Source organism: Echinops telfairi, unplaced genomic scaffold (assembly GCF_000313985.2).
Source record: "Echinops telfairi isolate 266 unplaced genomic scaffold, ASM31398v2 ScPeMD7_3533;HRSCAF=4204_0, whole genome shotgun sequence".
NCBI lineage: Eukaryota > Metazoa > Chordata > Mammalia > Afrosoricida > Tenrecidae > Echinops > Echinops telfairi.
This window is the reverse complement of record NW_022107431.1, coordinates 90,626,161-90,642,225: the sequence shown is the minus strand read 5'-3', so window position 1 is coordinate 90,642,225 and position 16,065 is coordinate 90,626,161. Positions and strand designations below refer to the sequence as shown.

At 40.0% G+C, this 16,065-nt stretch overlaps 1 protein-coding gene across 1 annotated transcript in view; it reads right to left on the bottom strand.

The window, feature by feature from the left end:
* Positions 1-16,065, bottom strand: part of TBX18 (T-box transcription factor 18) — a 34,006-nt gene that overhangs the window by 14,406 nt on the left and 3,535 nt on the right. Inside the window, exons 3-6 of the mRNA XM_013003630.2 lie at positions 14,943-15,147; positions 12,694-12,795; positions 9,406-9,577; positions 1,670-1,837 (exon numbers count right to left, since the gene is read on the bottom strand). Coding sequence (XP_012859084.1) covers positions 1,670-1,837; positions 9,406-9,577; positions 12,694-12,795; positions 14,943-15,147 — 647 coding nt within the window. The remainder of the gene's footprint in view (positions 1-1,669; positions 1,838-9,405; positions 9,578-12,693; positions 12,796-14,942; positions 15,148-16,065) is intronic.

The following is a 16,065-nucleotide window of genomic DNA, read 5'->3' as shown; positions in this document are numbered from 1 at the left end:
GGGCATTTCTTCCCTGTCCTGTAGGATTGATTCAATGGCAGTGAGTTTTGGTTTTCTGGGAGGCTCTCTGCTTTCAAAATTGAAGGAACTGGCTGAAAAAAAAGAATAGCCTCCTCCGGTGGGGAGTTTTTATTGGCTGTCAAAATTCCATGTTCAGGTATTTATAAATGAGTTGATTTAACAGGACTATATCTTTCCTGATGCAGACTTGAATTTAGGTTTTGGGGTATGGTAAGTTTGGAGGACAAACATTCAAACAAATCTTGGGAAAAACAGTGTCTGAAGGGCTTCATGATTTTCAAGCTGGGAGTGGTTTAATAATTCAAATCCGGTCTCTGGTGAGCGCAAACACAAGGAGCCCTTATCTGTCATATCGAGATGTCCTTACCCTCTGGAATAAGTGCTATGGTCATTTTTTGTTTTGGTTTTGTTTTGATGTGTTTGCTTGCTTGCCTTTACCCTAAAGCTTTTCTTTTTATGACGAGATGTTTGATTAGCGGAGCTCCTGAGCATGCCCCTCCAGGTGCTTGTTGAAGAGGCACTATGATTATGAGAAAAAGACAAGAGCAGGCAATACACCTCATCATCAAATGGATGCACACACACATGCTGCAAATCAGAATGCCTGGCAAACTCTCTTCTCCTCTTTCCAAGTGTAAGAAAGGAGCAGACTTTCTTCAAACCTTTAGTGGCTTACTAAAGCAATTTAGAAGACTGCAACTGGACAAATTTTAAATACAGGCAGTTCCCGAGTTACAGAGATCCGGCTTACAGGCAATTCCTACTTGCCCTTTAATACAGGCTTTGAGCTGGTTCTGCCAGGACTGAAGGAGTAAAACAAGAACAGACTTAGATTTTTACTATTTGAAGGGTTCCTCATGGTCACAGGGAAAACTGTAAGCTGAAATCCTGAACGGGTGACTCTGAGTACTATCCTGAAGAAAAAGTGTGATCAAAGCAATGGCTACCAAGTGGTAGAAGTGGTCCAACCAAAGCAAAAGTGGATTGGTCAATGGTCATGACAACGGTTCTGGGGGATACTGAAGGTATTTTTGCTTGTTGATTTACAGGAGGGCCAATGAATGAAAAACCTGCTTTTTGTGAGAGTATTTTGAGAAAGTTAACCAGAGCTTTAATAGAAATATGCCTGAGAAAATCCACCAGAGTCCATGACAACACTCCTGTTCATGCCTCTCATCTACAAAGGTGAATTTCTGAGAGCGTTTCAATGGGAAATCATTAGGCACCCACCTTCGAGTCCTGATTTGGTCCCTTCCAACTTTTTTTTTGTTCTCTAATCTTAAAGGATCTTTATAGAGCACCCATTTTCCTCCTGCGAATAATGTTTTGGGTTGTTTTGTTTTTTTAAAGGATTCTTAGTTTGTTGGGGATGGTCTAAATGGCTGATATCTTTGTTTACCAAAGTAGCTTGACCTAGACTGGGCTTATAATGAAAGACAAAGTTTATATATTTTTAATTCAAATTCCATTTTCCACTGAAGTTTTTGGAGTTTTCTCACATATATTCCTTTGAATGTCACATATGGCAAATTATCATATGTTTTGTAACTATTTATAACATGTAGATAGAGTGAAAAGGTAATTTGGTTTTTCTGTTTACATCTGAAATGAAAGAAATCAGGAAAAATACCATTTTCGAGACCAATACCTGCTGATTCTGATAGGCAGTGACAGTTGTAAAGACCGTCTCTGGAAAGGAGAACGCCTTCACTCCCTCCCCACATGGAACAGGCTTGACGGGCGACAGATCATCTCCACAATCTTTACGTATGACGTGCACTCGAGGCTGGTATTTGTGCATAGAGTGAAGGATAATCTATGTCAAGGAAAGAAAAGCCAATTCATGAGAAGTGTCTGCCAAATCTTGTCACTATGATTAAATATTTAATATGCCAAATAAATTATGGTGGGTAATGTTAATTTCAAAAAATGCAAAAGGGCTGATATAATTAACTATATCAAAATTGGAACAGGAGTGTTAAGAAATCACCTTTTAAAATTTGTATGGAATGCACAAGAAAAACCATAATTCCAACAAAACCTCAGATACAATCATATAACTTTAGTACGAACTTTTCTATGGCTGAAAACGCACAGATAAATTCACGAGTGCTTTATTTATGGTGAAATCAAACAAAGCTCAAAGTGATCATAATAAAAACAGTGAGATTGAAATGATACTTCAGTTCCGTAGCACCCAACCCTAAAATAAAATATTTTCCTACAATGTCTTCTTCATAAGGCAAATCTCCTCCCTTGGTGATTGCTACTTTGCCCGTTGAAGCACAAAGGGAATTTTACAGACGCCGACTGGTCTGCTTTCTTTGGCTGTGTGGGTGTATTTTGATGTGCCACATCTCTGGTTTGCCTGGAGAGCTCAATGTCACTTTATCCTTCACAGGGCTTCCACAGCACATGTCCAGGGATGGAAACGCTGATGGTCCCACACTCCGCTGGGGGCAATCTGACACTAGGGTGCAACTACTGTGACCATGTTTACAACCTTCTACCCAGGGATCCCTCTTCTGAGAATTTATCCTAAGGAAATATTCCAAATTCAGAACAGCTTTGCATGTACAAAGATTTACAACAAAAGACAACCACGGCTTTATTTGAATTCATTAAATTCACCATTAGCAGAGCAGTTAGAGAAATGAAAACACATCCACACAATGAGATGTGGTATTATTTGAGCAGCACTAATGGTGTTTAGAAAATGTTTAACATGGTGACACATTTCCTTGAAAATGTCAACGACAAAAGAGGATCAAAATTGTTTATGACTTTATTACCACTATATAGAAGTAGAGTAAAACGGGCCCATACAAAAATATGAACGATGATCATCTCTGGGGGATGGAATTCTCATAGGCTCTATAAGGAGCCCTGGTGGTATAGTGGTTAATTGTTGGGTTGCAAACCAAAAGATCAGCAGTTCAAAACCACCAACTGCTCCATCAGAGGAAAACTAGGCTTTCTACTCCTGCAAATAGTTAAAGTCTTAGAAATCCACAGGGGCATTTCTTCCCTGTCCTGTAGGATTGATTCAATGGCAGTGAGTTTTGGTTTTCTGGGAGGCTCTCTGCTTTCAAAATTGAAGGAACTGGCTGAAAAAAAAGAATAGCCTCCTCCGGTGGGGAGTTTTTATTGGCTGTCAAAATTCCATGTTCAGGTATTTATAAATGAGTTGATTTAACAGGACTATATCTTTCCTGATGCAGACTTGAATTTAGGTTTTGGGGTATGGTAAGTTTGGAGGACAAACATTCAAACAAATCTTGGGAAAAACAGTGTCTGAAGGGCTTCATGATTTTCAAGCTGGGAGTGGTTTAATAATTCAAATCCGGTCTCTGGTGAGCGCAAACACAAGGAGCCCTTATCTGTCATATCGAGATGTCCTTACCCTCTGGAATAAGTGCTATGGTCATTTTTTGTTTTGGTTTTGTTTTGATGTGTTTGCTTGCTTGCCTTTACCCTAAAGCTTTTCTTTTTATGACGAGATGTTTGATTAGCGGAGCTCCTGAGCATGCCCCTCCAGGTGCTTGTTGAAGAGGCACTATGATTATGAGAAAAAGACAAGAGCAGGCAATACACCTCATCATCAAATGGATGCACACACACATGCTGCAAATCAGAATGCCTGGCAAACTCTCTTCTCCTCTTTCCAAGTGTAAGAAAGGAGCAGACTTTCTTCAAACCTTTAGTGGCTTACTAAAGCAATTTAGAAGACTGCAACTGGACAAATTTTAAATACAGGCAGTTCCCGAGTTACAGAGATCCGGCTTACAGGCAATTCCTACTTGCCCTTTAATACAGGCTTTGAGCTGGTTCTGCCAGGACTGAAGGAGTAAAACAAGAACAGACTTAGATTTTTACTATTTGAAGGGTTCCTCATGGTCACAGGGAAAACTGTAAGCTGAAATCCTGAACGGGTGACTCTGAGAGGTGTAGCGAGTGCTTTCAGGAGCCTCCGGGTGACACTGGAGTCTTGGCAGGGCCATGGGGAGGCGCTTGCATTCAAAGCAGCACCATCTAGCAGCACACCTAGGTCGTCTTGGAGCCCTGCTTTGACGTTATGTCCATTTGTTTTCATTTTGAAAAAATGTAACCAACCCTGCTCACAACAAATTCTTTATCATAATGACCTCCACTGTGTTGCATATGCCTAGCCAAATGATCGAAAGGGCTTTAAACCTTATCTTACACTGAAGGATGATTAATAAGAACATGTACAACTGTTCTTAAATTCTTAAGGACACAGGAAGAGGTTTGTTCATAAAATGGATGTCGAAAATGAGAGTGTACTGCTTATAGAGAGGATAAGAATTGCATTGAGAATTGGTTTCAGTGCATCAGCATGTCTGTGCGTGCATATAAACAGGGAGACCAAAGTGAGACACATGCATGCATGCGAAAACACACACTATATCACCACATAATATGTATGGCAAGACAAAAAGTTTAAAGAACACAGGATGTAATTCCAATGATTCTCATCTTTAGCATATCTGATGTTTTTTATTTTCATTTCCTCAACATAGTATTGACTATGGATTGAACTATGTCCCCACAAAATACATTGTGTTTTGTAAACTCTAACCTCTACATGTGAGGTTGTAATCCCATTTGGGAATGAATTGTCAGTATTAAGGAGGCAGAAGTAACGTAGGACATGTTTGGAGTCCATCACTTTGGCCATATAAAAGGATTAAAGCATCAAGCAGAGCACAGATGGGGGAAGAAGATGCCAAGACACATGAAGACTGCCCAGAAGCCATCTTCAAAAGGGACCAAGGCCTTCTTCAAGACACAACAGAGAAGTTGTCCTCCCCTATTGCGGGCATGTGGACTTGGGACATTTTGTCCTAATTCCTAAACGATGAGAAAATCAATTTGTTTGTTAAAGCCATCCACTAGCGATATTTCTATTACAGCAACACTAGACAACTAAGATTTAAAAAAAAAGAAAAGACACCCCCTGTGATAGGTAGGTTTATTGTGCCAACCTGGCTAATAAACACATGTGGGATTAATAAGGTTGCAGTTTAATTGAAGGGCAAAGAGATAAATGGCTCAGTGAGCCTCGCCTTTCTTGTCTCTTGCTCCCATGATTAGAACAGTGTGCAGCTGCCTTAGCTGGTTCTCTTCCTCAACTTGTGATCTACACTACCTGTGGGACACCCAACCCGTGGACTGTGTCACTATAGTTTGAGGCCCAAAGCCCTTTGTGGCACCACTGTGTTTGTCTGTTTTCCCTCACTGGCTTTGTGTTCCACCAGCAGGCACCACCCTGGGCCAGGCCTGCCACAGGAAACACAAAGATGGGTCTCAGCTTGTGGGGCTCTGTGATATACTTGTCCTGGTCCTTTTCCCTCAAATCACTTATATAATAATAATAATTTTTTTCACTCTAACATACCCTTTTAAAACATAAACATAATCAAATGAGCAATTGCACATTAATAATGACTAAGGTTAACTCTGCCTCCCCCCTACCACCACTACCCTTTTCCTTTCTCTTTATAAAGTTTATACATACTTAGGAGGAGGGATTAACAGGGAATCCCTTCCTCAGCTCCAAGATAAAAGATAAAATGCTAGTTATAAACAAACAACACAAAGGTATGATACAGTTCCATGGATAGTTAGTGTTTCTTTTAGAAACAAGTGTCAGAAGAAAACAAAAATTGGAATAAAGCTACTTTAAATTAAACAAACACACAGAAAAGTGATTGGCCAATTCTATATTGGAATAAAGATTGGAATTATCTGACTTGGATGAAAAAAGCAAAAATGGATTTGGGTTTCTGCTTATTAGTCAATGAAAAGTACATTTTTCTTAGCTAGCCAGTATTGAACCAATAGCAGTAGGTACAAATGTTTTAAAATGTATGTGTTTGTATCTTTGCCTTATTTCAAATAGGATCTAAGGTAAGGCTAGAGTGGATGCGGTAAAAATGTCTGCATTTATACAATCCTGATCTTACATTTATTCAACTAAAGTGATAGTTTTCAATATTATCCATAGGAATTTACTGCATCCTTAGAAATGTTGGGGAATGTTAACAAGCTTCAGTTCTTCTTTATAAGACAGCGTTATTGGCCTTTTAAATAAACTATCAAACTTTTAATGGTGAATGGTCAGTAATATTTTGCTTATTTAATAAAACAAGTAGAACCAGGAGAACTACTGGTCTTATAAACCAGGAGACCACAAGATAATGGCCATCGCTGAAATGCAAATAATTACATGTTCTATGAATGCTCTAAAGAGCCTGCTGGTGTAGTGGTCACTCATTGGGCTGCCATCTGCAAGGTCCACAGTTTGAAACCACCAGGCACTCCACAGGCGAAAGGCGAGGTTTTCTACTTTTTTCCCCCAACAGTTACAGTCGTGGAAACACACAGGGGAAGGTCCTCCCATCCTACAGGGTTACTCTGCATCTGCATTGACTCGATGACAGTAGTGGTTTCCATGGCTGGTTGGTTGGGGTTATAAATATTCTTGGTCCTATTTACAGAAAGGATCTACTCTTTGCTTGGCATCGTGTTGTAGCCCAGACAAATGGACCAGTGTCCAATAAACACAGTGCTTTCTCCTGCCCCAGGTTCAGATGCATTTTTCTGCTGTACTGAGTGAAAAGAAGCACAGCATCATCTAGTTCTATTCCACAGGACCTGAAATGCCTCCTGAATAGACAATCGTAGCGAACAACTCAACCAGAAAACGCTACCTGCTGTTTCTGGACGTCCTCACGAAAACTTAAATCCTGGGGTTGGAAATGGCGAAGAAAGGGACCGGAGCACTAGAAGGAAAAAGCCTGCCTCACTCACCGCAGTTTTGGTGAGGCTGGCTACCAGCTGACTAAAGTTTGCACACTCCCTCCCTAGCGAGGTGGTCTTTTTCAGTCGCACTTGTGATAACATACACAATACACTCTTTAAGAAGATGTTTTCAAGCTTATCAGCACCTTTGATTCACTCAAAGTTCTCTGATTCCAATACAGGAGCAAGCCCAGCCTCAGAGAGGACATGTACTTGTTCAGGAATAGGAATACGCTGTGTCTCTCCACTGTTCTAAGATGTGGGGAGAACCAGGATGTTAGAGATGAATTGCTACTTCCTTTAAATTTGTGGAGAAAAAAAGCTAAAAAGTCAAACTCTATGGGGGTTAGGGAGGTGGAGGGGGACATGGAGTATCTGCATAAGAAAGAGGATTACTGAATTAGCAACTTCCACCAGAATTTTACTACTGTTTTCTTAGACCTCAAGCCATAAGAACTATAGGTTTAGCAGCAAATTCTCATCATTTCTAACCCAGCCTCTTTGGGGGACTAAAGATTATGAGAATCTAAGAAAACAAACACAAGAGACCCCTTCACTAAGCACTTCCAATTTCTCCTTATTGGAATCCACGGGGCTTTAGACTTCTCTGAGGGTTAACCGTGAACTTGTCTTCCCTTCTTCCCTAGGCTACTCCAAGGCTTTGTGTGTTAGACCACAGCTTTCAAACATTTCATTCACATGAAAAGTTCTTCAAGTGAAACATTTTAAACAGCCTTTTTCTTTCTACTTTCTCCTCCAGTCGCATGGAGTACCATTCTATTTCAACACCCATGGGACGGCTATTTGTCAAAATCAGTGGCAACATTTTAAAATATGTAATCACTTGGAGTATATACATGTTCCTGTGCTCAAAAGCAATTTCCTTGCCTCGTAGCATCACGGCTCCTTATCTCTCTCTCCCCTTCACATGCTAGTTCCTTCTCTTTATTAAAACAGTACATTTTTTAAAAAGAAAATTTGCACTGGTAAATGACACTAGGTTTGGTTATTCTCTGCTTTGTTTTTATTTTTTTGTAAAGTAAATATTTTTATATTTAGCACTGGAATATCAGTTTGGACTTTGTTCTTTAGTATTTTAAACCCAATTCTAACTAAAATGTACTGAAATTCCAAAGTCAAGATCGTGTAGATAATCATTCCTAAATCTCTATCTTAGGCATATTAGATATTCCACTGACATCTATTCATTTGACCTGAGAGAATTAAAAATTCTGAAATCATTCCAAATGCATTTAGACTAAAAAATTTTCTTAAGGAAAATAAAAGAACCCGTCATGAGCATGCTGGCTATATGTTCCAGCCCCCATAAAGCCACCGAAGAATCCAGTGCCCTTTCAATGAAGAGTCAAGTGAAAACTCATTGTTAAAACTGGGTCCCCCATGGACCCAGACTAGAAAGAAAGAACGTGAAAAGCAATGGATGAAAACAGAGTGCATGAGGTTGGACTCGGAAATCTACTGTTCTGCATCTGATAGGGTTCAATTATAAAAGTCGCAATCAAACAAAAGCCCTGGCAATGTGAGATTTCACTAGCTGCATCCTAATAAACTAGATGCTGCATTTTCCTCGCAATGAAATTTCCCCGCGTCCTTTCTTTAAGGTCAATTTTGTGGCAACTTGCAAATCCTCTCCTGTCATCATGGTGTTACTTAGTTTCTGACAGTTAAAATTTTTGTTTCAAAGGAATATAGAAAATTTTGTTCGAAAGTTTTTCTTCTAAACATGCTACTGTTATGTCACCCCTTTAAGAAATAAACCATGCAGCTGATATTCTCTTGTGTATCATGCATTCTCCAATCGGCATTCTAATTGTGCCTCAATCAAAGTTGGGCTTTCAAACTGCAAAAGTCTAATAGACATCTAACCCTAAATGGAAAACAAGCATGCACCCAGAGCTACTTGTTCATTAAAATAGTAATGCATTAATTTTGCCTAGGAAAAATATTGCATTAAAAATTAACACATTATTAAATGATTATATTACTGGATTGGTTAGACTTTGACTTACATATTATACTTCATCTGTTTTATGAATAAAAATTGCAGTAACATTTTGACGCATTTGATGTCATTACAAAACAATTGGGAACTTCCAAAGGAAACACAGAAAAGCGTAAGCCTGGAGCAGTCATAGAAAAGCAGCACATCTCAGCTGAGCAAGGAGCTGGACACAAGCAGGACACAAGAAATCATTTCCCTGTCGACCCAACTCCCAAATACTCATATTCAGAGTATAATAAATAATTAGCACCTCATGAGATTTCAAGCAAATGCTTTGGCTAATAAAATGTCTGCCTGGGGATCTCTCATTCTGGTACAAATGCAGTATCTAGTTTTAACCTAATAAGTACTTTGCGGCATTTTCTGGCCGTGGGCATAGGCTTTGACAGAAAAATAACCTTGATTTTTAACAGATTATATGCATCCCAAACAGCCAAGGAAAGAATACCACACTATCAGAAGCCTTTGTCTCCTCCAGTCAGACACAGTATAGAACAGCTATACCACAGAGTGCATGAGGGAGGCCTACTACTCACGTGGCCTTGGTCATCCAGTTCATTGTTTGTGAGCTTCAACTTGTCAAAGCTTATCACTTGTCTCATCCAAGTCTCCCCTGAGGCCGGCGAGTCTGGATGAATATACACCCGAGGTGGCACCGGGGAGTCGGCATTGCCTGCCACCATCCACTTAGAGCTGTGGTAAACGTACCTAGAAGGCAATGACAGGTTCAGTAGACAGACCAAGGGTCCCTGGGAAAGGCCAACTCCACAAAACCTGGCAAGTGGACATCTTTTTGTTCCCTTCTGAAGTCTAAAAATGGTTTCCCCTCGTTACACTCAGTGGATGTAAAATAGATTGCGTGCTCAGCAAAGCTCTCTGAGGCACCAATGACTTGGTGCTAATTCAGTGTAAGTTGGGTGTCAAGGTTTTAATTAAACAAGTACATGTTATTACTACCATTAGTGCATGTATCTTCATGCTTATGGATAACATATTCACATTAGACATACCACCTGATATCTCAATGCTTTTCTCTTTCATATTCAGTGGGCATGAAAATATTGTTACAAACTCATTCTAACCGTAAGCAAATCTCAAAGATGCTTTAAAGTTATAACATTTTAAGTCGTTCCACTTCCTTTAAGGACACTTTCCCTTTTAGGTTTGCAAACAGACTCATCCATTAAGCAATGGAAAGGCAACGAGAACTTTTCAGAAGTTCTCAAAACTCAGAGCTCACTGGCACCGAGGCCATGCTGACTCCCAGAGGCCCTGTGGAACAGGGCAGAATGCCTCCTGTGTGCTTCAGGGAGGAGAAACCCCAGGCCTTCTCCTGCAGAGCTACTGGTGGCTTCAAACTGCTGACCTTGCAGATTTCAGCCCAGCACATAACTGCTACACCAATGAACAAACGTTTATCTGTTATGATGGAAAATTATTTTTTCCTAATACTATGACATTACCAACTAAGGATAAATGATTCAGTTATATTTTCTATTCAGATTGGGAACCTTTATTTCTATCCTTTATGTCTTTTCCTCAGCCCTTGTAAGTGTAGTCTTTCAAAGAGTCTTCAAACATCACTAGTAGAAATATAAATCAAACTTTGAAAATGATGGCATGGCTAATTTGTATGATGTTTCTAAGAGACAACATTCTATTCTTTCTGTTTATATATGTCACATTCAGTAAGCACAAACATTTTAAAAACAGTTTCAAGGATTAAGATCATATTTAATTCCCTATTCGATTTTTAATTTATTAATGTTCATTTAAAATACAGTCATCCAAAATTTAGAACCTCATATATGAACCACTTAGAAAAGTCCATTTTGCCCACAGGTGCATTCCCTCTCTTTATGGTTTAAAATAGGGTGTATAACTTCAGGCAACACAATTTATTCCAGTCTCAGATCATTCTACTTGTGTAATATACCAATTTCTTTTTAAAATAGCATGATGCATTGTGCTAATATCCCTGGTGAGACACTCTCTTGCAATGGCGGCTACATATTCCATTCTCTTTTGAGCTCTCAATATGACTTCTATGTACTGATTCCTTGTCTTGGGAAAATAACCGCAAAATTTAAAAAAAAATAATTTTTAAAACCTTCTTGAATTCGTATGGTGCATTTTTTAATAAATGAGTTCACATGTATGAGTGTTTTTGTGAATTTTTATTTACATTATTATAAAACACTCATAAATGCAATCATTTTACCTTGACCAAATAACTGCTTTCTAACATCAGAAAATAAACTCAGCCTTTTTCTAAAACTACTGAAAATTATGAGACTTGAAATAGAAACCTTAGAAATGCAGGAAAACTTTGCATCGTCAACGAATTTAGTTACTATCAAGATAAAAAGTAATGTGCTCTATTAAATACTTGAAAATAAGCATATTGGATAGCTTAAAATTCATATTTACTAAAAGAATAGTGTTACATGTTCCACATTCTTTGTAAAATGCTTGTATTCTAAATGGAAATGCTAAAAACACATTTCTTCTTTGGAAACTATGTAAGTAAAAGCAAATTTATGTTTTACAAGTTTATCTCTTAATATCCAGTATTTTAGTACCAATACTTGAAATTCCCATTTTTATGTGTGAATAAATAAGAATCAGTTAAGTAAAATAAACTATCTGGAACACATGGAAGAAATTGAGAGGACTAAAGTAGAAGATTTAACTTGGGAAAAATAATAATTTCTAGGCTCGCTAAGGATTATCTTCCTCAGCACAAAATTAAAATTAGAATTTTAGTTTTAAGCCAAACATATTTAAAGAATAACATCAATGCTCTATAGCTTTTGCCACAATTTAAACAAAACACTTTAGGGTCTATTTAACTAAAATAACAAATGAACACAACTTATACACAAAATACAAATAATTAAATTGCCATTTCTATCATCATATTATTGCATCCCATATCTCCACGAGCTAACTAAAATCTGTATTTTGTTTAACACCATAAACTTGTTTCAGAATTTCAACTCTGTTCTGTATTCCATTAAAAACTTACTGAAAGAAACGCTAGTCTTTTACTCAGTCTGGCTACTTAGCAAAAGCACAAACAAGCAAACAGAACAGAAACTAAGAAAACTAAATCTAAAACAGCACCTGTGATCTTCCAAGCACTCAAAACTTCCTTTTCAAAATGTTAGCACTTTTAACCTCATGAAAATGAAACCGTGGGTACATTAAAATGTGCAGATTTGCCTTCTTGCAGAGAAGAGCAAAGGTTGATTTGAAATTACAGAATGTGCATCTTTTCAAAACTTATTTGATCTCTAGTCAAGTATATTTAATTTCAAAATGAAGATATTACAATAATTTCAAAACCATCCTGTCAGTGATCAACAAGACAAAGTAAGGACAGTAAGGTAACAATTCATTAGCATGTTAGAGATGTCAATATTGTGTTGATGGCACTGCGTTTGGCTTGAGAATTTTCTGAATTACAGAAACTCTGAAGTCATTCTCTTAAATTTCATAAATGAAGGAAGGCATAAAAGTCCAGCAATAACAAGCTAAACTTAATTTATTTGTAGATCTAACAATCCTAGACAAAATAAATCATTTGGTATCATCCATATCTACAAACTTTCCTTAACATTTTCCCTCAAAATTTTAATCAAAAGAGGAATCCACATAAATGACAGTAACATGTACAAATATCAACCTGAATTAAGAGTGGGCCCTATCAATAAGAGTGGTCCCTTCCAAAAACCATTCCTGCATCTACTAAAAAAACAACATGTTTTGACATTTGTTAAAAAAAAAAAAAGGCAAGTATGTTCTGTAGGCAAGCATAGTACCTATATCTCTTGTTGTCCACTGGCACAATATCCATAGCTATGTAGTATTGCTGGTGAGGGTCTAACCCTGACATCTTCACTCTCATGGCTGGAAACATGCGCCTACGGATCCAAGAGGGGGAGGAAAGGGGGGTTTGGGGTTTAGTTTTTGTTTGTGATTTCATCTGGAGGATACATAAGCAAAGACACCTCTCACATCTCCGGTTTTCATGAACACACATTTTAACATTGACTTGGGTAACGTAATCCAAGGACTCAGAACGCAGGCCCTATCGAGACGGAGGTTTTTCCACGTAATTTGCTGCACCCTGTACATGTGTTCCATGTTTACTAAAATGTCAGTATAGTTTAAAAGCAGAATTGCACACTGACAGAGTAATAGCACTAAATAATACACTTTATTTTATAAAAACAAGAGTCAATATGCATATTTACTTCAATAACACAAACAATAAAATGCAACGAATAGTAAAAGTAAACATTTTGAATTTCTGAAAGTGGTCAAATATGTTATAATGTGAAATTTTAAAAGGGTTATAAAAAGCCACAAGGAGCCAATGTGCCATGCCATAACCAAACAATATGTTCTTTATTGAGACAGGACTTCCTGTCTGCAGCATGGTAAAGGTGAAGTGAAAAGGCGGCTCTAAATTTGAAAGGTATAGTAAAACTTCTTTATTGGAAGCAGAAACTAAACACAATGTATATTTACAAAACCATTCCTTCCCCCTCCATAAGCTGGAAATAGTTTCTTAGTTAACCACACTGAAAACCTTGTTAATTGACACAAATGAAACTGAGCATTTTCTCTTGGCTTCTCAGAGATACACGTCAGAGGAGACCCTAAAGTAAATGCACCCACCCTTTAAACGGACTTAGTAACAAGAACTACAACAGGTTTTGAACTAGCAAGAAAAATAAATAGAAAGGGTTTTTCTTTTCTTAGCTTTCATCTAGTAATTTATGTCTAGGATTCTTTTCCGCTAATCTCAATTTTGCTAATTTAACCTTATAACACAAAATTTAGTACTGTTATTTACCAGAGTTTTATTCCTTAGCAAAAATGCCATTAAAAACCACTTCCAGAGAAAAGAGACTCCATGATTCCTAACTAGGCATAAGACCAGTGTCACATGCTGGCAGTTTTAGTGTTATTTCAGTGCATCTGTAAGATAAAGAGTAAAGGTCTGTAACTACATCCCTCATAAGACAACTGTTGCTTTGTATTGTGGAAGACTGGATTTAGATCATTAATAAAAAGCTCTGTGAAAATGCACAAGGTAGCATATGGATTCAATAAACGATGTTTTTGTAATATCTAATAAGTTGGGATATTTTCATGTTATCCAGTTTTTTTCCATGTGTAGTCCCTGAAAGTGGTGTGTGTGTGTTTAAGTTTCTTTGAAGGAAGAGTGTTATTCATAGGTTTCATTCCATTAAATGAACTGAAAATTTTAAAATGCAAATATCTCTTTGCCTATTTCAAATTAGTATACTCTGGCAAACAAATCCATTTATTTTACTAACTGATGCATGCACAAATTGTCTAACTTCAAAAAGTTGCTGCAACTTCTTTCAACAATTGATTTTCTTCAGCATTATTTATGTTAATCAGTTGGGTTTCATCTACAGGAGAAAAAAACTACATACCTGGATTTGACACAAAACAAGTTTTTAAAGTCAGGATAACGGTTTTCAAACAGATATGGGGTTTTACATACTTCCTTAATTATCTCAGTGGCTTTTCATTCTACTCTCCCATCAAAATAGCACAACACACCTCTTTCTCGCATGGTGTAAGGGAATCTTCTAATAAAGATCCAATTTGGAAGTTTACTGTTTGAAAACGCACGAATAATCGCTTGGATACAGAGAAAACAAATGACTTGTTTTTAAAAGAAAGGAAAGAAACGTATTCCCTAATCCCAGGAATGACCACTGGAGCCTAAAAAAAATGTCCAGATTTAACAAAGACTTCAAATCTGCAACTGCCCTGAACTGGAAACAGGGGTGGCCACTGAGTCTCTCCGGGCCTCCGCCTAGCAAAGAGGCCGCAGGGCTGCGAACCGCCTGGATTCGGGAAATTCCGCCTCTAAAGTGAACCGCGGTCGCGGGCCTCGTCCAGTCCATCTAAGTGGGAGCCTCTACCATGCAACGCGCGAACTCACGGGGAGTATCCTTCCTAATTTAGGGGGAGAAGGGTGAGGCCCGTGTCGCGACTGGGGGACATTAGGTGGACCTTCCCTTACCTTCCCGCCTTGGTGATGATCATCTCCGTGCCGATCTCGTGAAAGCGCTTCCAGAGCTCGGCGCCTTGCAGATCTACCCTCGGGGCCTGTGCGGAGGGCAGTGGGGTCCCTGGCCGGGCCAGCGCGGGTGCAGGGGACCCCTTCGGGGAGCCCCCCGGCGACGCCTTTGGGGAAGCACCCTGTAGAAAACCTTCCTCACTGCCGCCTGGGCAGCCAAGGGCAGAGAGGAAGAAGGGGTGAGAAAGAGATCGAAAGGGAAAGCCAGACCCTTCCCCTCGCGAAACCCCAGCCCGGTGGAAAGCGGAGGCCAATCCCTAATGGAGCTGAGGAGAAGCAAAGGACTCAGAGGACAAGAACAGCCTTCTTGTCACCGGGGCCTTTCCACAAGCCCAGAGGGGAAACACCCATCTCGGCCCCGGGAGGAACGCTGGGCGCCCCGCTCAGGCCCACCTGTTGTCCCCCAGATTCCCAGATCCCTCAAGGCCCAGGCTGGTCCACCCCATGGGCCAGGCATCAGTAAAGCCGGAGCCCCCCAAAAGAGCGTCGTGCCTTCGCTGGTGCCCCACCGGGGAGGGGGGTGAGTCCAGAACCCCAGTGCTGATGCAGACCCAGTCTGCGCCCCGAAAGGCATGAGGCCCGAGAGCCTGGCCCTCGGTGCGCAGGAGGCAACCCGGCGGCTCGCGTTGGCTTGGGAAGCCCTCGGGGCCCTCCAGACCCCGCTCTCGGGCTGCGAGCCCAGAGGAGCCACTTCGCCATCGCCGTGGGCCCCGGCCGCGGGAACCCAGAAGGGACACTGGGGAGCGGCTCTGCCACCCCGCGAAACCGTTTGCCCAGATGCCGCCTTCTTCCTGCTCTGCGCCAGCGGTTGACAGTATTCGTTCCGGGTTCGGGAGAGCCTATTGCTGCCCACTCCACCCACCGTGCTTGCGAAAGTTAGGGGAGAAAAAAAGAGCACCCATTGGCTGGGACCCCAAGGGAGGCAGAGGAGGACACTCCCGCAGAAGAATCGACTCGCCAAGCGCCGCGAGAGGCCGGGTTTGAACGCACGGGAGGGTGACCCGAGCGCTGATACCCGCGGCCAAAGCGCGTGCGGCCAAGTTGCCTCGGGCTGGCAGGAACCCCC